This window comes from Pseudorca crassidens, chromosome 14 (assembly GCF_039906515.1).
Source record: "Pseudorca crassidens isolate mPseCra1 chromosome 14, mPseCra1.hap1, whole genome shotgun sequence".
Taxonomy (NCBI): domain Eukaryota; kingdom Metazoa; phylum Chordata; class Mammalia; order Artiodactyla; family Delphinidae; genus Pseudorca; species Pseudorca crassidens.
Window position 1 is genome coordinate 8,755,282 of NC_090309.1, and position 25,560 is coordinate 8,780,841.

General features: G+C 43.7%; 2 protein-coding genes across 4 annotated transcripts in view; one reads left to right on the top strand and one right to left on the bottom strand.

Moving 5' to 3' along the window:
- MGAT4A (alpha-1,3-mannosyl-glycoprotein 4-beta-N-acetylglucosaminyltransferase A) overlaps positions 1–25,560 on the top strand; it is a 504,464-nt gene that overhangs the window by 370,011 nt on the left and 108,893 nt on the right. The window lies entirely within an intron of this gene.
- VWA3B (von Willebrand factor A domain containing 3B) overlaps positions 6,611–25,560 on the bottom strand; it is a 207,824-nt gene continuing 188,874 nt past the window's right edge. For 2 of the 3 annotated variants that reach the window (XM_067704215.1, XM_067704217.1), the window contains 4 exons: positions 20,188–20,312; positions 18,646–18,783; positions 16,269–16,369; positions 6,611–7,723 (listed from right to left, as the gene is read on the bottom strand). In XM_067704215.1, coding sequence (XP_067560316.1) covers positions 7,369–7,723; positions 16,269–16,369; positions 18,646–18,783; positions 20,188–20,312 — 719 coding nt within the window. In that variant the 3' untranslated portion in view covers positions 6,611–7,368. The remainder of the gene's footprint in view (positions 7,724–16,268; positions 16,370–18,645; positions 18,784–20,187; positions 20,313–25,560) is intronic. The other variant, XM_067704216.1, reaches the window with a different exon arrangement.

Genomic DNA, 25,560 nt, shown 5'->3' on the forward strand with positions numbered 1-25,560 from the left:
TCTGATTTTCTATATTGCACCATTTCTCTTCAGACTGAAGAATTTCCTTTAGCATTTCTTACAGTACAAGTATTCTCATAATAACTTCTCTTCATTTACTTTTATCTGAAAATGCTTTTATTTTTATTTCATTTTTGAAGGATATTTTCAGATGATACAGAATTTTGGGTTGAGAGGTTTTGTTTTCTTTCAACAATTTAATGATGTTTCACTGCCTTCTAGCTTCTATAGTTTCTGATGAGAAGTCAGTGATTTCTAGTTATTGTTCCTTTATGTGATGTGTCGTTTTTCATCTGGAAGCTTTCAAGATTTTCCCTTTATGTTTGGTTCTCAACATTTTACTCACATGGAGTAATTTTCTTCTTATTTATTCTGTTTGGGGTTCACTGAACTTCTTGAATCTATAAGTTTGTATCTTTCAAGAAATTTGTGGTATTTTTCAGCCAGTGTATCTCCAAATATCCTTTCCTTCCTCTCCAGTTACAAAGGGTATTAGATTTTTTGATATTCTCCAAAGTTCCCAAAGTCCATGAAAAAAGTCTTTTATCTCTTTTTCAGACCAAACAATTTCTTTGATCAATCTCAGTTCCATTAACTCTTTCCTTGGTCTATTCTGCTCATAAGTCCAGTCAGTGGTTTTTTTTCTTTAAACTTAAGATACAATGTTTTGTTCTAGAATTTCCATTTTTAACAGTCTTTTTCTCTGCTGGGATTTCCTGTCTTTTCATTAATTATAAGCATGTTTTTCTTTACCTTAATGGACATAGTTATAATAGCTGCTTTAAAGTTCTTGTCTGATAATCCAACATCTGGGTCATATCAGGGTTAGTTTGTTGCCTTTTCTCTTGAAACTGGATCACATGTTTATATATTGAATAACTTAAAATTGTATCTCAGACTTTGTGCATATTAGCTTGTAGAGATGCTGGATTCTGTAACATTCCTCAGAAGCCTAGTTATTTTTGTTTTAACAGACGTTAACTTTGTTGAACTTAAATGGAAATCTCTGCCTCTTTGGCGGGAGCTCAAATTTCCATGTAATTTTTTAACTTTGGATGGTGATCCTGTAACCTGATTGTGCATGTGTGGTTAAGATGTCAGTCAGAAATATGGTAAGAGTCTGTATACACAATATTTTTGGTTCCCTGTCTCTGGCTCTCTCCTTGCTGGGATTCTCTCTGCACTTTTCAGAAGCTATAGTTTCTCCAAACTGTTTTCTGGTTTTTCAAGACAGAAAGACTATATGTTTTCATTCAGAGATTAAACCTGCCCATATGGTACTGACCACGTCCTGCCTCAGGTTCCCTCAAGCTAAAAAAAATATAATAACAGGAAACTCACTACATCAGAATCTGCCTGTCTTTGCTCACTTTTCAGGATCTCTGGGTAGCTGTTATTTGTATGCTGTCTGTCAGAGGGTTCTGTGTTAAGAGTTTACGTTTTCAAATGTACTGGAAGTGGAATTTCTCTTGCCTTTATTGTTGAAGGTTAGTTCCACTGAACATACAATTCCTTGTTACATATTTTTGTTATTTTCCTCTTTCTGCACTTTCCTGTCCCAATATCTTCTGGTTGCCATAGTTTTTTTTGAGAGGTCATTGATATTGTGTCATCATTTCCTGGAATGTAACACACTGTTCTTCTCTGGTCACTTTCAAGATTTTCTTGCTATCATTTTTCAGCAGTTTGACTGTGACGTGCCTGGAGTGGTTTTCTTTGTATTTATCATGCTTGGGATTATTTAGGCTTCTAGGATCTACTCATGTTTTCCATCACATTTTGGAAGTTTTCAGTCATTGTCTCTAAATATGTTTTTTCTTTCTCTTTTCCTGTCTCCTTTTCTTCTAGGTCTTCAATTTCACATATTTTGAAATCATCCCACAGGTCTCTGAGGTTTTGTTTACTTTTCTCCAATCCCCTTTCTGTTCTTTTTGTTGAACTGGGAAATTTTTATTAATCTATCTTCAAGTTCAATGATTCTTCCGATCTCTCCTCCTGCTGTTCAGTCCATTTAATATGTTTTGTTGTACTTCTCAGCTCTAGAATTTTCCTTTTGCATTTTTAATACCTTCATTTATCTATTGAGATTCCCTATACATTTCTTCATTGATTTTCCTTTAATTCTCTGCACATATTTATGATTGTTGCTTTGAAGTTTGTTAAATACAACATCTGGACTCAAAAGTTTCTATTGACTGTCTTTTAGCCATTAGAATGGAACACATTTTCCCATTCCTTTTCATGTCTAAGTTTTTTGATTCAGAAATCAGACACTGTAGGCAGTATATTCTAGCAATGTTGTAGTCTACTGTGTTCTTCAAGGTTTTTGTTTATTTATTTTTGGTCTGTTGTCTGCTTGTTTTTTTTTATTTTTCCTATTCTAGTAGGAAGTTAACTTGCCTGTATTCAAACTGCAAACGTTTCTCTGCTGTAATATGAAGCAGCTCACATTTTAATTCTGTTTTTATGGTTTGCCATTGCTGCTTTTCTATCCTGGCACCTTGGGTGTTTCCTCTATGGCTACATAATTTGGTGGCAGATTTTGGAGCTCACTCTTTCAGTGATTTCCCTCCTTAAGTTTTCAACTGCATTGCCAGCCTTGGAGTCTGTCCCCTGACACTATAATTCCACAGGACTAGATTACTGCTGCCCAAGCTGTACATGACTTGGAAATACATTTCAGTTAACAAGGAGCAAACACACAGACTTTGCTCCATGCAGTTCTATCTCACGAAATTCCTCTGTTTTCTGCCTATTTTGGTTTTGAATAGGGCTCCCTGGGTTCTCCCCTGTACATGCTTAAGTAGTTTAGTGATCAGCCAGGAATAGAAACAGTTTATATTTAGATTTCATGACTCACTCTTACTGTGGTTTCTTGCTGCCAAGATGTTATCTTTAAATTTTCACTTCTTTTCTACCCTTGAACTCTTATCTCTGGCACCTTGAGCCAGTCAGGCTGTAGTTTTCTGTGGCCTTGGCCATGAAAACTGGGGAGTGCCCTTAGGCCAGAGTGTCACCACCTCACAATTCTTACCTCTTCCAGTTGCAGTTTTTGGAGACTAAACTCTATGCTTTTGAACATTTTCTTGTGAATTTAAATACTTGTTGACTTTTAAAAACATTTCATCCAGGTCTTAAATTAAGATTAATTAAGGGATTAGTTAAGGGATTTGGATTACCACTTCACATTGCCACATTTCTGGAAGTTCTCTAAATGTAGTTTTAAATTATATTTCTCTTAACATGAGTGAAGTTAAATATCTTTTCAAACTTTTAGGTTTATATATTTGCAAATAGTTGATGTCCTTTGCCTGTTTTTCTGCCATGTTTTTGGTCATTTTTCTCCCTCAATTTTTAAGAGTTTATGATATACTAAACTCTTTATGATATACTAAATTTCCATTTTTATTTGGGTCTGTTTCTAGACTCTATTCTATCCCATTGGTCTATTTGTCTTTTCTTGTGCTAGCACCATACAATTTTAAGCGTGAAGATATTATAGTGTTTTATGTGTTCTTACAAGTCCCTCCTCATGGCTTTTATTTTTCAGAATTTTATAGTTACTCTCACATATTTATTTTTCCATACGAACTTTATTATCAACTTTTCAAGCCTTATAAAATACTTGCTGTTATTTTTATTGGGATTGTGTTACATTAATAAATTAGCTCAGGGGCTTCCCTGGTGGCTCAGTGGTTAAGAATCCACCTGCCAATGCAGGGGACACGGGTTCGAGCCCTGGTCCAGGAAGATCACACATGCTGCAGAGCAACTAAATTCATGTGCCACAACTACTGAGCCTGTGCTCTAGAGCCCATGAGCCACAACTGCTGAAGCCTGCACACCTAGAGCCCGTGCTCCGCAACAAGAGAAGCCACCGCAATGAGAGGCTCACGTACCACAACAAAGAGTAGTCCCCGCTCGCCGCAACTAGAGAAAGCCCGTGCACAGGAACGAAGACCCAACACAGCCAAAAATAAACAAATAAAATAAATTTATAATAAATAAATAAATGAGCTCAGGGAGAACATCTTCATGATGTTGAGCCATTCTATCTAAAAACAAGGGATATTTATTAAGTCGAATTTTGTGTCTTTAAGTTTTCCCCATATTGTTTTTGTTTATTGTTAAGTTTATTCAAGCTACAGTTGATCCTCATTATTCATGGATTCCATATTTGTGATTCACCTAGTCACTAAAACTTATTCCTAACTCCAACTCAATACTCAAAGTATTTTGTAGATATGCATATGCTCAGAGTGGTGAAAATCTGAGTCACCTTTCTGTCTCGTTTCAGCTCTTACTGTAAAATAGTGTCCCTTTCCTGGCATATTTAGTGCCATGTTTTTCACATTTTTGTGTTTACCACTGGTGATTTCACTGTTTAAAATGAAGTAGCGTTGAAGTGCTGTCTAGTGTTCTTAAGTGCAAGAAGGCTGTGACGTGCCTTACAAAGAAAATACGTGTTAGTTTCCTTCAGGCATGAGTTATAGTGCTGTTGGCCATGAATTCTATGTTAATAATTCAATAATACATATTAAATAAGGTGTCTTTAAACAGAAACACACATAAAAGAAGGTTAGATATTGATCAGCTGGTGGAAATGATGTGACCAGAGGCTCACAGGAACCTAACCCCTAAGGGCCATAATTCAGTATTTGCTCAATTTAGTTTTAGAGATGACTTTATAGAACAGAACTGCCATTTTAAAAATGAGATTTATGAGAATTGACTATATTTAGTTTTCTATGTTTCTATTGTAAATGAGGTTTTCATTACCAATAATATCTTCTAATTGATCGTTATCTGTATATATGAAGACTATTGATTTCTGTATATTAAATTTCTATCCTGCCGCCTCACTGTATTATTTTTTTGTTTCAATTCGTATTATTATTTATCCTCTCAGGTTTTTCAGGTATATTCTCTTATCATGTGCAAATATAATTTTACTTCTTTTTCAATTCTATTTCCCTAATTAATTCTTCTTATCTAATTGTGTTTGCTACAACTCCTCCTCCCTTTTATAAGGATGTATTTTCATCTATGTTGAACTGCTCTGAGCTCGTAATGGCCTAGGTTATTGATCCATAGATTCCTGAAGTTGAAAGGAACTTAGAGGTAATGTTGGTGATCCTGCCACTTGATGCATGAATCTTTTTTACATCCTTCAAGTGGTCATCCGGTCTCTTCTTGAACCATCTGTTCCCTTTCTTCTGGTAAGAGCTTATCACCCTGTATGCATTCCACACAGTTCTCTGTGGCTACCCGTCACTTCATCCTGATGCCTCTGCACCTGGCTTATGATCCAGGCCAATTATATAGGGTAGGCTATAAAATCTGGATATATAGCTATTATTTTTACCAGATTGAATCCTTTTTATTGCTTCTTCTGTCACACGCTAAAAGTGCAGATTTATTCAGTGAAAATCAAATACATAAATTACCTGAGGCAATGCACACAGATGCACAAGAAGGATGGATGGTAATGCATCCCCTCCATTTGCTGCAGCCTGGAAACTGTCTCTAGACAGTGAGTCAGGCACTCACAGGGCTCACTTCGTTTGTTTCTCAGAGATCAATGCTTCTGTCCAATGTTTTGGAAACTGTTGTTACATACATTTTATCAGGTGTTTTAGTTGTTTCAAGTGGGGGATGGGGGTTGGGGTGGAAATCCAGTTCCTGTTATTCCATGCTGGCTGGAAGTGGAAATACATAGTCATTAATGCAGTCTTCCCCAACACATAGAACTGGGCATGATCGTTGAAGGACAACACACTGAACATATCACTTGATGTCACTGAGCATATCATGCATTGTAATATAATGTCAATACACTATTTCATATATTTGTCCTGTGGTTCATCCTTGCATCCCCGTGGAGATGAAGAGGGCAGAATAGTCTAATGGTCTCTCTGCAGCCTGGCCCACTGTGAGCACTCAATTGTTTGTTGAATAATTGAATGAATACATGCAGGCTTACATGAATGCACTCATGCATGAATGAATCACTTTGACTGTGTGAATGGATTCTTTCCTACCCGAGCACCCCTCCCCCCACAAATTCTCCACTGTGCAGACCAAACCCAGACGACTGCTCCAGAGCCTTCCTGCCCGGGTTCTGGGTGACAGGATGTCCAGTGACAGGACACTGTCCCCGGCCTTGTTCCAGATCATTTCCTCACTCCTCAATTTCTTCCTCCCTGCCTTACTACTTTTAGCCTGATGCTGAGCTGATGTCCCTTCTTCTTACATATTTTTGGAAGTGGTTAAACTCTTCACCATAACCCTGGTGACCCCTTAGCTTTTGAGAATGTTAAGTATCACTTTTAATTAGGTTGTGGATTTTAGAGTATCACAACGCTGCCCTACCATTTCTATTTGCAAAAAGCATCCAATATTTTTCTTATTAATAATCTGTACTCTAGTATTATCTAGCCCTAGGGCTATTATTGACTAGAAGAAAACAATTTGGGAGGCTATTTCATTTTTAAAATTAATGATGCTAATTTTACTAAAATAGTTTTGAAGTGAATACTTTGGTACCTCATTGCTAAAATGTGTTCAGAGAAAACAGTAACAGCCCAATAGTTCTGAAATGTTTCCAATGTAAGAGTTTTTATTCTGGTTCCACGCTCAGAGGTACCTACAACAGACTACAGATAAAACTAATTAGGGAGGGCTCAATAAAAATTTTCAGAAAACAGTAAAACAGGCGATGTTCAGCCTTGCAGCTCTCAGACAAGTTACTAGGTCTGAATTTCAGTCCTAACATTTAATGATAAAATCTCTAATTCTGATGAGATAATCAATTTAAAACAAGACTGCAGGCTTGGATTAGAACTACATAATTTCAAGATTAGAACTACAGATTTCAAAAAACTTGAAAATCCTGTGATGGTAATCTATCAGGTTAAATTTCTGGGTGTGGGGAGTCTACCAGAAGACGGTATTCAATCAGTTCTGTGGGGGCAGGGAAAATAATAGGATAAAGAATGGTCCAGGAAAGCCAGAACCAATAAGCTCAAACAGATCCAGGTGGAGGATGGCAGGGAAGTCTACCTTTGTTACAACCGGGGAAGGCAGAGGTAGAATGAAGCATGGCCTCACCTCAGCAGAGGGGCTAGTTCCACAATGTCTGGTGGCTGAGGGCAGCCCGGGAGGAACACTGGTTCTCTTAAACATGGCTGCCACTAGACTGCTTTCAGGTTTCTCAGCGATGCTCCTCAGCGCTTTGCTGCTGTGGGTGGCTTTATAAGGGCAGGGCAGGGCAGGGCTGCTCGAGGTGGAGGTGTGGCAGCGACGGCGTGCCTGGTTGACTCCTAGACCCCACGCCGGGGACTTTCTCTGGGGAAGTGGATGTCAGCGTTACTTAAGGGTGTTAGAGTTTTTGCTGTCCTGGCGCCTAAACTGGCCCGGAAACTGGGGAGTGATCTTACGTGCACTATCCTTGAGAGACATTTCAGGGTGTTCCTGAGAGAAATGATGTTGTCCCTCTCCCAGCCTGGGCTTGGGGTGTGTTTTGGGGTAGGACTCTCGGGACCTGTTTCCATGGGAAGAGTCATCTGAGTCCGAGGAGACCATCTCCTGGAGAGGTAGCCTCTTGGTGGCTTTCTTTTTCTTCCTTCTCGGGTTCTCCTGTCTTAGTGCTTGTAAATCCCCAGTGTTAACTTCTTTGATTGGCCATATTAGGAGAGTAGAGTTCTTTATCTCCATGTCTTCCCTAGAGAGAGAGAAAGAGAGTGAGAGAGATAGATCAGGGTTATCCTGGTCTGGATGGCTGCTGTGTCTACAGAAATGTTCCAGCCAAGAGATAACAAGTGTGGTGAGGATGTGGATAAAAAGGAACCCTCGTGCGCTGCTGGTGGGAATGTAAACTGGTACCGCCACTATGGAGAGCAGTAGGGAGTTTCCTCAAAAAAATTAAAAGTAGAACTACCATGTGATCCAGCAATTCCACTTCTGGGTATATACCCAAAGGAAATGAGATCAGTATCTTGAAGAGGTATCTCCACTCTCATGTTCATTGCAGCATTATTGACAATAGTCAAGACACGGTAACAACCTAAGCGTCCACTGATGGACGAATGGATAAAGAAAATGTGATATACATGGCATATTATTTAGCCATAAGAAAGAAGGAAATTTGCCATTTGTGACAACATGGATGGACCTTGAGGGCATTATGCTAACTGAAATACGTCAGAGAAAGACAAATACTGTATGATCTCACTCATATGTGAATCTAAAAAGAGCCAAACTCACAGAAATAGAGAATAGCATGATGGTTGCCAGGGGCTGGGGAGGTGGGAGAAATGGGGAGATGTTGGTCAAAGGGTATATAAAAATAAAAGAAAATATATCGGGCAGTTTATTTATCTAGAAGTGTCATCCTTCAAAGAAGGCGTCTTGGGAACACCACGACCCCATCTCAGCCAGGCCATCATGGCATACCATTTCGGGAACTTGCCTTTTTCAGGGCCTTTAGGGTAAAGTAAGGACACCAGCTGTTCAACCTTATTTTGTTCCCATAATCAGTACCTGCCACCTTGATCACCCATCTTTCACTCTGAGTAACTTTGCCATGGCTGCTTCAGATCCTTTTGGAAATTGTCCAGAAAAAAATTAGTAGAGTGGAAAAAGATTTTTAGTTACTTTTAAACAGAAAATTTCATCAATCAAATTCCTCTTCAAAGGATCAAGATTCACCACATGTGATACTTTTCAAAGATTGGCTCAAGGACTCAGGAGGTGATTTCCAAGAGACATTAAAAAATTGGCCTGACCAGTTCACACGCATTAGGATAGCTATTGCCAAAAAAAGAAGAAAAAAAAAAAATCAAGAAGTAACAAGTGTTGGCAAGGATGTAGAGAAACTGGAATCCTTGTGCACTGATGGGAATGTGAAGTGGTACAGCTGCTGTGGGAAACAGTGTGGCAGTTCCTCAAAATACTAAAAATAGAATTATATAATCCAGAAATTCCACTTATGGGTATGTACTCACAAGAATAAAAGCAGGGACCCAGATACAGATATCTGCACACTGATGTTCATAGCAGCATTATTCACAATAGCCAAAAGGTAAAAGAAGCCCAAGTGTTCATTGATGGATAAATGAACAAACAAAATAGGATATATACACGCAATGGAATATTGTTCAGCCTTAAACAGGGAGGAAATTCTGGCATTTGCTGTGACGTGGACGAACGTTAAGCTGAGTGAAATAAGGCAGTCACAAAATGGCAAACGCTATGATTCCGCGTAGATGAGGTAGTACCCGGAGTCGTCAAGATCACAGAGACAGAACATAAAACGGTGGTTGCCAAAGGCTGAGGGGAAGAGGGAGTGGGGAGTCCGTGTTCATGGGTGCAGAGTTTCAATCTGAGAAACTGAGAAAAAGCTCTGGAGATGAATGGTGGCGATGGTTGCACAACCATGTGAATGTACTTAATGCCACTGAACTGCATGCTTAAAAATGGTTAAAATGGTCACTTTTATGTTATGTATATTTTACTACAATAAAACAGTTGGCCTTAGCAATAGCAGTAGCATTGGAAAAAGGCTTCCCAGGAGGCCACCAACAAGATTATCTTTAAATATAAGGCCAGCGCCTGTGTGGATGGGTAAGTTCTGTGAGGCCAGGTTCTCAGAGCCTCGAAATCATGCCGCAAGACTGTAATCACCAACCCTGTTCTTTGAAATCTACAATCTTATCCACCGCACCACCATCAATTCTCCCGCAACTCACTACGCTGCTCCAGAGGAGACTAAGTTGATACATACTATTGCCTTTCAGAGATTTTCTCTGTTTCCCATATATTAGAGTTGGTCGCAGTCCAGTCTATAACCTATCAGCTCTCCGACAGAAGAGCAGCAAGGAAGGAATGCGAAGAGGAGAGTTTTCCGGGTGTACTGAAGGCACCCAAAGAGTAAGGCAGAGGAGAGGCCTACCGGCCCACCTGAAGGACACTAGGAGATGATCTTGGAAGGAACCCAGGAAGAAGAGCATGAAAGACCGAGAAGCAACGTGTGTCCAGCCCTCCCTCAGTAGGGGGTTGGTCACATAAGTGGTGGACCACCTGGACAACTAGATTTGAGGCAGGCAATAATGAAACAAGAAGTGCCCTTGTCCTGTAAAGACGCAAGTAACATATTAAGTAGAAAAAATGGCGCAGAACAGAACGTACATTACATGTTCATTTCTGTTATTAAGATTGTGAATATGGGGGATGACTGGAAACCTTCACACCTGTCTCTTAATAGTTGCCTCAGAGAAATGGATTCCAGGAGAATTGCCACTTTCTCCACATTAAGAAGTCTTTTTTCAACTGTCATAAATGATTAAGAGAAACAAAGGTTTCTGTTTTGAGGAAAGAGAAGCAAAATAGCAGAGAAAACTCTAGAAGGAAATACATCAAAATGCAAATGACGATTACTCTTGAAATGTGGAACTACGGATGGTTTTTATATTCCTTTTGTTTTTTGCTTTTAATTCCTAAATTATATTAACTATGCATTACTTTTTGAATAAGAATAGAACAGTATAAGTTAGCATGATTCGAATAAAAATGGGCCGGGATTTTGATCAAGGAAAAGCCTTTACATCAACCAAGTAGATGCTGCTAGGCTACCCTATTATATCCTCCAGAATGACTGATGTCGACCAAGTTCAAGATATTCCACAAGGAAATGTCCCCTTATAGGATAGGGGAGCAGGGTAGGTGTGAATCTGATGTGAAAGCTCTTATCCACGCCCCCCGGCCCCCCACGCGCCCTCACTCTGCTCTGTGGGAAGGGGAAGGGCGGCCATGCTCCCGACTTCAGCCAGTGGACATTCTCCACCAGCACACCCGGAAGGGCCCTGCTAAGTGGCTTTCTTTTGCCCTATTTCATGCCCAAACTGAATTCGATTTAGTGCCCTATTAATTATTTTAGGCTACAGAGTTGGTCAACACTGCAGGGGATCGTGGAGGAGCCAGGCACTGTGCCCTCCTTCACTGGCTCTTCAGAGCAGCTCGTTCCGCTATGGGGAAGAGTTCTGAGCATCCTGTCCATGCTCTCCTTGGGTCAAAATCCACCGCATTCACCTGACCTGGGCATCGTCAGTCTGCCCGTATTCTTGCTGGCTCCCTGAGGCCTCATGTCTATTCTGCCCTAAGTGTGTCTCTGTTGGCAAGGCCATCTTAGAACATAAAGAACAGGAGGACGTCTGGCGTAGGTACCGGATACACGTTTGATGAGGGCCAGGAGGACCCTGAGTTTTAACAACGGAAGGGGCAGAAAAAGGAGAGACTGAGAAGAAAAGGCAGTTTTTGCTATCCAGATTGCTCTCACTGGCCCTCAGGGTAATGAATCACCATGACTGTCTGTGCTCTTGTCCCAAGTACAAGCACGCCTTCTTCCCAAGTACTTCCCAAGTACAAGCACACTTCCAGGCAATGGCACCTATCCCTCTGGATAAGGCAGGACACTCACAGACAGGGTTATGGCGGAACTGCTTGTTTTCCAGGCCTTAGGAAACGGGGCTCCTGATCTGGCCAGAAGGGACCGAGGGAGCTGATGACATACACAGGCTTAATGATTTCCAGAGGCACAGCTCCTTCTAAGGGAAAAACAGTCAGTAGTGACCGGGTGAGAGGATGGGAGTGATTCATCTCAGAGGCAGCACTGAATCCTGAAGTTTTAATCGATGACTTAATATCCCTGCTGTCAGGAAGGCAATGTGAGGCCATGCTACGTGGATAAGGGGAGGAGGGTTCAACAATATGGGAATTATCATTTCCTTTGGGGGCACAGTCCTAAATCCGAATAGCTTGATGGAAAATTGCTAAACTGCTCAAAGAAAGGTAACGAGAGGCTCATATTTTGTGTAATAGGAGTTAAGAGCTGGCTGCAGACCCAGACACACCACATCAGAACGCTGGGAGGGGGCTCTCCCCTCCAGGATTCCCCTACCCAGCCACGTCCCCAAGACCACACGGTTACAATTGTGCACCAAGGGAAGAACACTCTTGTCTTCAACAACCTCCTTCAGACGCCCAGTGATTTTTCCGGAGCACAGAGGAAATGACTAGTCCAATCTGGTTCTCCTGTGATCCCATTTAGAATGTCGCTCATTATTTCAAGAAATCAAACTCCCTCTGTGGTGAATCTTCTTAAAGAGGAAACTTGAAGGTAATTTGCCCAAGCCTTGTTCTGTCAACAAGGAAGGGAGGATGGATTCCAGCTCGGCTGCGAGAGGTTTCCTGCCAGTTACATGGCACCAGAGGCGCCCTGCCCAGAGGAGCACGTGGTCCCCACCTGTGGGTGGTTGAGCAACACCTGCTAGAGGCACTTCCCTTCAATGGAGAAAACCGGAAGTCAGAGCATGAAGCCCAGCAAACACGCTTTCCCTGAAGGAGCCGGAGGCCGCAGCCTTCTGATGTGAACAGGACCCCAGGGCAGGCAGTCAGGGAAGACCTCGTGCTGTGAATCTCCGGCCTGGCAAGGAGGGAGGATGCCAAAATGAAGGAAAATTCCTTCTGGCTCCCTTGCCTTTTGGAGTTAGGAGAAATTACATGTGTGTTCTCTAAATGGAGAAATTTACTGACAGGTTAGGGACTATTTGCATTCAGAACAGACATCTCTGATGGTGTGAAATGCAGAAAAAGCTCAGGGACTTTCCTGAAGGTAAGGCAAGGCAAGAGCAATCATTTCCCTCCACCAGACACACCTCTCTCAGTGGTGCTGTCAGAGAATGCAATCGTCAGGTTTCAAAGCAACGAGAAAATTGGAAGAGCCTCACCTGACTTCATATCACAAACATGGTAATACTAAAACTCTCTCCTTTAAGGACTAGTTATTTGGAATTTAGCAAAATGGGTAACATATTTTGCAAGACAACCTTGCTATAAGTCTTCAAGAATCATTTCTGTCGACCCTCCCTGGTGGCACAGTGGTTGAGAGTCCGCCTGCCAATGCAGGGGACACGGGTTCGTGCCCCAGTCCGGGAGGATCCCACATGCCGCGGGGCGGCTGGGCCCGTGAGCCATGGCCGCTGAGCCTGTGCGTCCAGAGCCTGTGCTCCGCAACGGGAGAGGCCGCAATAGTGAGAGGTCCGCGTACCGTAAAAAAAAAAAAAAAAAAAAAAAAGAATCATTTGTGTCGAATTTTGAATTGAAAATGAAAATTTGTATCAGCTGTGGCCATATTCAATCAAGTTTGAACCCTTTACCTTCCAAATACTTTTCTTCCTGCCTTTCACTGTGTACCAGCCTTGTTAGGAACCAGAGGAGGGGCTTGCAGAAAATACTCTCAGTGACCCCAAACTGAAGACCCCAAGAAGGAAGAAAAAGAGGAGGGGCAGAGGGTGGAGAGCTGGATGTCTGGCATCCTGGTCCACAGCTGTCTGGGACCACATACCCCTTGTCTTACCAACCCCCAATGGATGGTTACAGTGGATTCAGTATTTTAACATTAAATTTGGCCATACGATGTCCCGCTGAAGTTGTAACCTACAGTACATTTCTTTAATTAGCCCATGAAGAAAGCACCACGATCTTTTTTTTTTTTTTCAATGGTCTCATCTGGGGTAAGAGTGTGAAGATTTACTAAAGAACAACCAAAGGGAGGTGGCACATTTAGAAAGGAGGTGAGAAAGAGTTTCTGATGAGAAAGGACCTACCAGCAGGAAGTCCCAGTGTAGTGCAAAATAAGACCTACGCCTTTATTCTGTGTGCTCACATCTACCAGCCCTGATTATGGAAACAGAGACAGATTAAGCTCTGAATGTAGCGGGCTGGATGCGACCTCTGCTTAGGAGAATTAAATGCAGTCTCTTTCTAACGGAGAGGCAGCTAGAGCAACAGAACAGTGGAAATTACAATGGGAGACAAGGGGGGTCAATGAACGCTTCCGCTGTGTAAAGCCCCAGGAGCTGGGGTAGGCAACTAGCCACAGAGCTTTAAATAAGGCCTGGGGTAGTACTAAGGCAGAAAATAAGGAAAGGTTTTTCTCAACATAGAAAGAACTGAATTTTAATTCTAAAATAGTGATGGATAATACTGAGTTTAGTGAAGATGGTACCTAGACAATACCTAGACACGTGTATCCACAGTCCTTTATGATGTACTGTAAGTTGGATATCATATTGCTTGAGTAGGATTTTGAGACAACAAAAGTGCTCTTATTTAAAATGATATATTCATCTAGAAAAAGACTGAAGGATTGTAGAATGTATTTTCAACAATCATACCTAACAGAAGCTTCTCTGTGGAACTACATGCCCCTCAAGGAGCCTTGCTGGGCGTCCCCTAGTATTTGTGTGTTCGTTGGTTCATTCTTCAAAGAGTCCTTGGGTACATCCTGTGGGCTGGACCCTGGCAACCAGGATTTAGAAGCAGATAGAACCTTGCCCCCGCTTTCAAGGACTGACGCCTAGTAGGGGTGATGGTCCTGAAAGTACATGGCCCAACACAAGGTAAAATTCCTATAACGAAAACGTCTACAGGATGCAGTGGAATCGCCTCACCACATAGGGCTGGAGTCCTGGAACACAGGGCTTGCGTTCAATGTTGGAGTTCCCCAGGTGGCCAAGGGCAAGAATAGCATTCCAGGGAGGAGATACTTAGTCTCTGCAAAGGTACAGAGCCTTGAAAAAGCACAGCATGGGAAAAAAACTGCAAGTTTTTTTAATGGTTAGTTTACAAATTTAATATGGTTAGTGTGCAGAGGGGCTTTTGGGAGGTTTGTTGGGGAGTGGCTAGGGGAGAAGTAAGGCCAGCTAGGCAGGCCTGGTTCAGGGCAACAAAAGGCTAAGCTAGGATAAGAAGAGGGATGGGGGGCGGGGTTCGTCGGAGAGGGGCAAGAGCAGATTTACACGTGAGGAAGATTCCTCTGCTCAGCACTTAGGGGAGATGGCGGGACCTCAGGGCAGGAGGAGGCCTCAGGAAATGAGAGCACTTGTGCCGTCAAGCTGAGAAATATTTGCAAGTTGTTTATGGAATGTGTATATCTCTAAATAAATCCACTTCTTACCTATCACTTTGTCTCTTCACTGAATTCTTTCTGTGATGCGACATAAAGAACCTGAGCTTCCAGGTGTGTGAGACCACGTGTGTGATCTCAGTTAAAATACAGTGGGTTCAACTCCCAATCTGGATTTTGGCTGGATTCGAGTCCCAGCCCGTGGGTTCAAGTCCCAGTCTGAGTTGTGCGGTTTCAGATCTGGGTGGCGAAGGGAGAGGAGGGTGCTGGGTCACACTGCAGCAGGCAAGGAGGTCTAGTTATTTAGGATCGTGTGTGCACACGTGCATGTGTGCGTGCAAACAGAAGAGGCAATTTGAGGGTTTTGCAGAGGTGAAGGAATCGGTGGAGAGGAGCTAAGGAGAGAGGGGAGGAGAGTCCAGGGGTAAATCACAGAGCAAGGACCTGGGCAGCGGGGGACAGGCCTGCCGGACGGATCAGCATTGGATGAGGAGGGACTCTGACATCAGGGGGAGAGATCCAGGCTTCCACAAGCCCAGAGGTGAGGAAAGCAGCGCAGGAAGAGAATGTCTGGTGGTTTCTGTTTATGAAGCACAAGGTGAGGCCACTGGGAGATTGAAGGTTGGCACCCAAAGACGGCTCAACCCGTGCTCAAAATCCACCTTCACCTCCAAGGTCAGGGCTCTGACTCCAACTTTGATGCCCCTCGTTGGCCCCATGGACTTGGTCTTGCCTGCTCTTCAGGCCTCAGCTTTTTCTTACTGATTTTGCTTTAATCCACCTTTCCAGCTGTTAGCCATCCTGCTGCCTCAGTTGAAAATGTGTTTACCCCACTGTCGCCCCTGGAAACCACCACCCACCCACCCACACTCACCTGGGCACAGGCAAGCCAGGGCCAGCACCTCACTCTCACCCGCAACAGGGAGAGGTGATGGGTGATTAGTCCCAAGTGCAACTTAATCTAACCTGTGCTTTACAGTGAGGCTTCATTAGAAGACCCTGAATCCTTACAAATAAGAGGAAAATAATTCCTTCAGAGTCACGACAGGATTGAAAGCTTTGCTGAAGGGTCAGTAAAATACATAATGTTGAATTTGAGATTAGAACAAGATAGACAAATAACCAGCAGGTAAAAGCTGTGACGTTGAAGGAACAATCGTCATAGACTTGCACTTTGGTAGGAAGTCCTCCACCTTTGCTTTTCTCCCCAAGTATGTCGAGATCGTGGGTCTCAACTCAGAAACAGACTAAAAGTGCCAAGATATAAATAAAATTCAGAAAGTAGAAAGTTGGGTCCACTTACACTTTTGAATCCTCCTGAATTGGGGGTGACTTAATATGAGCGCAAGAGAGGGCGTATTTGTTTTGGCTGATCTTAATAAGTGCACTCCGAGGGCAAAATCCCTGTAATGATACCAAAAGAGTTCATTCAATTTAAATCAGAAATGTCCACAATTCAGATGTAATTTTAACCTAGCTCAACCCACTGTAACAGCTACCAGCCATTATCCTGTTCCGGGCAGCGTAAATGCAGAGTCTAGCTTGATAAGTTTACGCTGAATAAAGGTCAACATTGAGTCCTTCCTGTCATTTCTCCACATCCTGGATCATTTGTCAAGTACACCATTTGTCAAGGGGTGTGTGTGTGTGTGTGTGTGTGTGTGTGTGTGCACGTGCATCCACTGATGTACACGCGCGCACACAAACACACACAGACACACACCTTCATATAACCACCTTCCTTTCTAGCTTAAGTCCAGCCTCGGCCATCTCTTTCCTGGACTTATAAACTATCACCACCACCCCACGCTGTATGTCCCACTGTCAGCCCCCGGGTCTCCCAGAATTTCTATCAGAACTGTTCTCAGCGTCCATCCCCAAGACCATGCCGTCTAGTCCAGTGCCCCACTGCCAAGGGGGGTAACCTGCAAGGTCCTTCCTGGGCTCTGAGGCTCTTCCTCAGGGATCCTGGGTCACCAGCTACATCTCTCCCCACACCTGGGACCCACCCACAGGCATCTCGTCAAACGTCCCTTGATCTGCTTTCTCCTCTCTTGCCTGGTAGATGTCCCCAGACCAGGGCCACCTGGCAGAGATGCTTCCCACCCGCTGCCCTTCCAGGCTCCTTCAATGTCATCCAAACAGCTCCAGGAAAGTCCATTATCTCTCACGGTTTTTCCTGGGTTGATGAGAAGATGCCCTTTCTCCCTCTTATTCTGTCGGATGGGATACAGTGCTCCTGCGGCCACTGGCTCTGACGGCCTTCACTCATCCATCCTACATTTCATCCCTTCATCCTAAAATTCATTCACCATGACCCCTTCCCTTATGAACATACCCCATGCTACAGTCAAGAATCGATTAGAGATTCACTTTGTTATACAGCAGAAACTAACACAACAATGTAAAGCAATTATACTTCAATAAAAATGTTTAAAAAAAAAGAACTGATTAGATATTTTTGTTCTGTTTACTAGGCAGTTGGGCACAGACATTTAGAGTGCAGGCCACGGAACCAGACTGCCTGGGTTCAAAGCCTGTAACACCGCTCACCCTGGGTGTGACTTCACCTCTCTGCGTCAGGTTCCTTATCTGAAAATGGGGATAAGAGTACCTGCCTCACAGCGTTCTGAGCAGCCAGCTGTTCACTACGTGTGAAGCACCTGGGTTAGTACCTGTGCCACATAGTAAGTGCTGAATAAGTTAGCACAACTCTTTCGTTTGCTGCTTTTCGCTTGCCAATCCATTTTCCAGGCGTATTAAGTGGGCCATCAGAACATGTTATTTCCATTAGAAAACATCGTTCATTCAAGTACCTCATAAAGCAATTGTGAGAACTTGCTGTTCACCAGCAGCGGTACCAGGGATGCAAAGATGGATAGGACCCGGTCCCTGCCTTTAAGGAGCTGGGAGATTGGTGAGGGAGCTGGGGCGGAAGGAAGGCAGGACAGTGTGCAGGGGAACCTGAGGGCCTCAGCAGAGATCAGGCAGCGTCTTCGGGTGACAGAAAGAAGATGGGGAGGGTGGTCCAGGAAGGGTTAAAACACAGGGGCTTGGGAAAGCCCACTGTGTTCGGGAAGCGGTGAACCTTCCATAGGGCTGGTAGCCAAGCTCACGGGGCAGGCGGGGGGGTCAGGCGGGGGTCGGGCTGGGCTTTTCCTTGAGGTTGCCGAGAAGTGTGTGTGTGTGCGCATGTGTGTGGGGGGGGTGAGGGACAGGGGGCACATCAGGTAGGCAAGTGACATCATCAGATTTGTAAACTGATAATGATTTTTCTTCTAAAACTTTTAGGAAAAATACAGAGGGAACAGCAGCAGTAGCAGCAGGGAGAGAGAGAGAGTGGGGCTGTAAGAACCTGGGGAGGCCCTTGACGAAGCCAGAATTGGCGCGAGCCTCCCCAGACCCCAAACGTGGAACGAGAGCCCCAAAGACCACCTGACAGAGGAGTGAGGAGGCCACGGCGACCTTCGCAAAGGCGGATTTTGTGTTGTACAGCGGACAGGACTCTAACCACAGCGGGTGGATGTGCAGGGGGAACAGAAGCAGCCAGGGAGATCGCTCTTTCGAGACATCTGGCGGTGCCAGGAGAGAGCCAGGCACTGCCTGCAGGAAGGCAGGGGTGAAAGGAAGCCACTTTCTGCCTAGCGAGAATGTTCTGTTCTGAGTGAAAGTCTACTTACTCTCCGGCTGTTACATTCTAAGACTGTGTAGACTTTATCTTCGGCCACATCCTCATTTGGGACTGCTATGACAACGGCGGGCACGTAGAAGCCAAACCCTCGGGGTATCACAGCTTTGGCAAACACATAATCTCCAACCTGTAGATGAGAACATCTTTCACGGCAAATATTTCGCTTATCCATCTTAGAGACAATATTCATATAAGCTTGTTTTAAAACACCCCAAGACGACTAGCAAGTACTGATGCTGGAATTCAAATACGTATTTTTTTTTCCTCAGTTGGAAAGAGTCTCTAGGTCCAAAATTCCCTGGGCTCATTGGGCCACAGCTGGAATTTTGTGACCAGTTTGGGGAAGCCGCATTTTAGCAGGGCTTCCCCTGACAAGGGTCTCAGGGACAGTCAGCAAGACGGTGAGGGGTCTGGAAACCATATCTTACAAAGACTGGTCGAAGGAAGCTGTAATGTTTCACATGAGGGCCAGGGAGAGAATGGACGGTGCCCTCCTGTGTCTGAAGGGTTATCGGGGACAGAGGAGAGGAGCAGATTGGTTTAATGTGGTTCCAAAGCTCACACCTGGAGTCCATGGGAAAAAGTCCCAAGAGATAACTTCCAGCAGAAATAAAGTCTTGTGAAGGGTCATACAAAGCTGCAGGGCACCTGTCAGATGGAGAGGATTCACGGTCAGGGGGAAAGTGCACTGATGTGCCCTCTAAGTCTGCCCAAGGGGAGGTGGGAACAGACAACCAGTGTGAATCCTACAAGCACTCCTCAGCACTCTTCCTCCTGGCTCACACTAGCCAAGAAACAGCAGCAGTGCAGCTCTGGGGGGTTTCCTCTCTACACTCTCGCCTTGGTGCGGGGATGAGGATAGCACAGGAGGACGTGCCAGACACGGCACAGCTCTGATGAATTTATAAGCAGAAGAGAACACGTCAGCCTGGCTCACCCCTGGAATGCATGTTCAGGGGTAACTGCATTATGGCAACAAGGGCTGGCATCAACTGACTACAACGTCAAGGAAAGGGCTCCCTCTGCCTTTGTTATTAAATCTGTTTTAGTATAATCTTCTGCAGTGAAAGCTTCAAGAGCACCAGCAGTTACAGCAACTCCCGCCCACGACCATCCATCGTCTGTAAAGCAACAAGAGCCTCAGGGCAACGCAAGCAGGTCTGTGCAGTCCTGAGCTGCTTAACAGGGCGTTAGCAGATCAGGGTCAGGAGCAAAGAAACTGCTAGGCAAGGGGTCATAGGAAGAGGGGTCACTGTTATCCAGAGCTCTAGGAACGGTGGAAAGGGGCCCAGGGGGCTTCCCTGGTGGCGCAGTGGTTGGGAGTCCACCTGCCGATGCAGGGGACGTGGGTTTGTGCCCCGGTCCGGGAGGATCCCACATGCCACGGAGCGGCTGGGCCCATGAGTCATGGCCGCTGAGCCTGCGCGTCCGGAGCCTGTGCTCCGCAACGGGAGAGGCCACAACAGTGAGAGGCCTGGGTACCGCAAAAAAAAAAAAAGGGGGCCCAGGAACAGATGGCTGGAGCAGGTACCTGGAGCAGTGGGCAGGGCATGGCGCCCCCCACAGGTGTGATGAACGAGATGGGCACGACCTTGGTGTCGCCACACCTGAAGCCCACGAGTGCGTGGGTGGGGCTCACACACTTCTTCACAACCCCTGTAAGGAATCACATTTAAAATAAAACAGAAAGGCAATGCTTATTCCCTTAGGCTTGCCCCAACCCGTTGGTCAAGCTAAGTTACAGCACTTTGCCTGCTTACATCACTGTGCCCCTTGGTTTCTCCACCAGATAACACTGGATACTCTATGATGCCTGCTGAGGTTGACCAACTCAGAGTGCAGTGCCGTGCTCTGCTCTAGAGCTGAGCTGGGAAGCTAAGAGAATGCGTGGAAACTTGTTCAACCAGCATTACCAGCGGCCATCCTGCTGGGAACACTGTTCCTAGAAATATCCTTTCCCTGGACACTTCCTAACGTCTGATTCCCTTATTTATTTTAGTCATATTTCCTTCTATAATACTTGGAGACAGAAAATCGTTGTTAGTATACACACTACTATATATAAAATAGATAACTAATAAGGACCTACTGTCCAGCACAGGGAAAACTACTCAATACTCTGTAATGACCCATATGGGAATAGAATCTAAAACAGAGTGGGTGTAGGTATACGTATAACTGATTCGCTTTGCTGTACACCTGAAACTAACACAACATTGTAAATCAACTATACTCCAATAAAAATTTAAAAAAGGAAAATCATTGTTAAATTGTGAAAGTGAAAGGAAATATGAATTTTCATCCTCAGCTTTTCATCTAATATTATACACCCCACAGTGTCCCTAAAATGTACAATCAGAAAAGGAAGCAAGAAGTTTTCTCGTTTTTTAGTTACGTGCAGAGATTATTGTAACAGGAAAAGAAAATATTGGTGTTAAGGTTCACATATTTTGTCATTTATCCTAGTTGAAATTTATTATATTTTCCCATTTAAAAGGGATTATAAACACTGGGGGAACGTTTTGACTTCCCCGGCAGTAACAGCTGCACTTGGACCCCCTAGTTTGAGACAGAAATGTGCTCGTCCCCACTGGGCTCCCACAGCGTGAGTGCCCGGCATCCTCGCCCCAGCTCACACACCGGCGTTTGCAAAGTCCTATGTGCTTTCAGGTGGCAAAGAAACAGCTGCTGATTTTCATCTCAAGTCCAGGTGTCTTGTTTTAAATGGCCAAAGAAAGGGAAAACTTATTTTTTTAAAACACACCACACACACATGAAAACCAGCTTTATATTGTCTGTTTTCTTATTGGACTAGATGTTCGGTTTGGCTTCTGAAATATTCTTTACACATAGGTCACACATTTTCTACCATAAACTGACTCTACCCTTTTAATTAGGAAAACTAACACTATTTTTTAGGAAGAATTCCTATTATGAAAACGAAGAACCTCTCTGAGTTGAGGAGAATCCTAGCAACCCCAGCACACAAGCCCATCCCAACCCACCCCGACCCCGGCCCTGCCCCAGGCAGGGGTAAAGGTCTGGGCTGCCAAGATGACCTTGTTGGCCAGTGGGACCCTCCTCAAATTCTTAGCCTTTGGGACTTTGCAGAATCCAGTCTTAAACCTGGGATGCAGTTTTTCAGGTATCTGCCTCAGGTGAGTAGCTGTGTGACTGGATGGCCTGCGGCGTCTAAGCCATGTATCGGCTGCCTTTTACAGAAAAAGGCTGCTGACCCCTGCTCGAGACCGTTAGACCTAGACTTTTGGTATGTTACTACCAGCTCTTTTTTTTTTTTAAATCTCTTTCCTCATCTTTTATTCTGATAACAAGCAAAATAGCTCACTTAGTGTCTTGTATTCTTTTTTAATTTTATTTTATTTATTTTTTTATACAGCAGGTTCTTATTAGTCATCCATTTTATACATATTAGTGTATACATGTCAATCCCAATCTCCCAGTTCATCCCACCACCACCTCCCCCCGCCACTTCCCCCCTTGGTGTCCATACATTTGTTCTCTACATCTGTGTCTCTATTTCTGCCCTGCAGACAGGTTCATCTGTGCCATTTTTCTAGGTTCCACAAATATGCATTAATATACGATATTTGTTTTTCTCTTTCTGACTTACTTCACTCTGTATGACAGTCTCTAGATCCATCCACATCTCTACAAATGACCCAATTTCGTTCCTTTTTATGGCTGAGTAATATTCCATTGTATATATGTACCACATCTTCTTTATCCATTCATCTGTCGATGGGCAATTTAGACTACCAGCTCTTTTATGTTCCAGTCTCTGCAGATGTGGACCTTTGTTCGCCTCCAGAAATTAGTGTAGTTTCTTCCAATCTAACTCTAGAACCAGCCTCATGGTGCTGAAACCTGGCTGTCCTCCAAGGCGGGAGGACCCAGAGCTGCTGGCCTGTTTGGTCACGGCTCAGCCTCTGCACTTACCCCTTCTCCACCTCATTAAGGAGTTGCTACCATTTCTAGGCCCTGATTCAAGATCAGCTTCCGATTTTTGGCTGCCCTTACACTGCAGCTTCTCTTTGCCCTCAGCCTCAGAGAGGTGAGATGGTGTTTCCTGCTCTGAAATGTCTCCTGGGACCATGTTAGGGGACTGGGCTCTGGAGGTTGGACCAGCAGGCAGAAAGAAGCATCTCTACTCCGTCATCTTCCTGGGTACGAGTGGGCCTCCCCACCTCAGTCAGGGGGCTCTCCTATACCCAGTGACCAGGTGATCTAAATGAACATCACTAATGAGGACACCTGGACATCATGTGCCTTTGGATAGGTTGCCCTGAGAGGGATGTGGCATCAATGATATCACATAACATTTTGGCTGGAAACACTTAACCTGAATCTAATTTAACCCAAATTGAGGAACATTCCATAACATAATTGGCCTTACTGTTAAATAATGTCAGTATCATGAAAGATGATGGAAAAGGCTAGAGAATGATCTAGATTAAAGCAGACTAAAGAGAAATAACTAAATGCAATAACAATTCTGAATTGGGACCTATACTAGAGGGAAAAAATGCTATAAGGGCTATTCTTGGCATAATTAACCAAATTGAAATATATAGGTAAAACTATATAATATTAACTTTCCTGAATTTTATAACTTGACTGTGGTAATATTAAGCCAATACTCTTGTTCTTGAGAAATACATGTATCAAGGGGCAAAGGGGCATGATGATACCTAATCTCAAATAGTTCAGGATAAAATGATGTGTGTGTTATGGTAGAGGGAAGGAGACAGAGAGAATGGAAAAATAAAATAATAGATTGGTAAAATAAATGTGACAAAATGTTAAAAATTGGTAAATCTGGGTAAAAGTATACAGGAGTTCTCTATTGTTCTTGCAAATTTTCTGGAAGTTTAAAATTATTTTTTTTTGAAAAAATAACTCTATGAGTGTAAAACAGAGTTGAAGTTCCCAGTTAAAGACAAGATACATTGACTTTGTGGGGGGGAGGGGAGTGTAAAGGGGGGCTGTGGGGAGGGAAACAGAAACTAAGTCCATCCTTAACCGATGCATCATCATTTAATTCAGCTGAGTCAATATTTACTAACTAGCCACTAATCAAAATAACTGATTATATGACTAAATTCAAGTGTTTATTATGTTATTACCTTTTTTTTTTTTTTCTGGCCGCACTACACGGCTTGCAGGATCTTAGTTCCCTGAGCAGGGATTGACTGAACCCGGGACCTGGCAGTGAACGTGCCGAGACCTAACCACTTACCACCTGACTGCCAGGGGATTCCCATCAAATATTTATTACCTTTCAAGTGACTTATCTGAGCCACAGATTAAAAATTCCCAAAGGGCCAAATCCCATGGAGCTATTAGGACTGTGCGTTCTCTGCTTCTAGCTGCATATTTAAAAACAACCAGGGCAACAATCATTGCTGGCATGGCCTTAGGTATTGCATGTGGCTACATGTTACCTGTTTCCTCTACTCCCCCAGATCAGCAGTGGTAGGTCTTCTGCATTTCCTTATTACGCAGGGATGGTTGGGGGAAAAGTTTGAGCAGTATTATTTTTTTCTGGGACCCTGGCCGGCAAACTGATCTCAAGCCCTAGTCCAGCCATTTGGAATCCTGTCATTTTCAGCATTTTCATTCAGTTGCTAAATTAGCCTTGGGTCCTGCTCCGTGACTCAGATTCAGAAAACCAAGCAGGGGTGGCCTCCTATGATCACCGCTCAGTGAATCTAAGCCCCAGAGAAATAGGAGGTTCTCAGGCCCTGCTCTTGCAAAGCAGAGTTTCATGCCTCAGCCTAGGAGCTCATCTCAAATGCCTGGATCCATTTTTCTCTCAACCAGTCAACTTCAAAGCACATTTACCAAATTTCAAATAAAATATCCCAGTTATAAGTTCTACACATATGCCTGCTGGAAACCCAAACTCCAGATGAAGCATTTTTCTCACTTAAAAAGCAGATTAAATTAAGTTTAATAAAGAACTACTTAACTGGTGATTGACAGATAATGCCTACGTTAAGATCAGCTATATTTTGAGGTACAGTCTTTCTGCTTGACAGCTCTTCCTCAGGGTTCTTTCTCTAAGCTCTCTTTCCCAATAGGCCTTTACCATGATTTCAATGACTACTTTTGTGCTGACGTGGCAAAAATCTCTATCTCCCGACAGAGTTCCTCCTCCAGACTCTGGACCCATTATCTCCAATTGCTTCTCTGACAACTTTAGCGTCTTGTGGTGCACCTACAATTCGTCACATCCCAGACACACCTCGTTATCTTCCTGTCCATACCACCATCTCCTACAGGTACCATCCTTTACCTTATGACCCACGCCAGGGACCCGAGTGACATCCTAATCCACTCCGTATGTACTCTTCACACAGCGCTGGGAGGGATCTTTTTAAAACTTCAAGTGTGATTGTGTTTCTTCCTGCTTTAAATGTGACTCCCCAATAAAGTTCAAACCTCTTAACATAACCCTTTATGAACAGCCACACACTTACCTCTCCGAAGAGCTTTCTTACTTTCTACCCTTCCCTTGCATTCTAGGTTCCAGCCATAATCTATTTTATTTCTCCAGGCATATAAAATGTTTTTCTTCACCTCTAGATCTTCACACGTATCATTTTCATTATTCATGAAGCTCTTGCTTAACTTCACCTGGCTGATTCCTTCAGGATCACATGCCCCAGAAAGTCTTGGGCAAACCCCTCGGGTCCAGTCACACTGGCCTCTTCCTTCAAGGAAGAGGGTGTCATGGGCACTCCATCCTCAGGACTTCGTACTGCTGTTCCCTGTGTTTAGAACTCTCCCTGAGACAATCTCATGGCTCCTTTTTAAAGTCCTTAGTAATGTGTTGCCTTCCCTGGAAGCTCTTCCTTGACCACCATATCTAGAATCGCGAGCT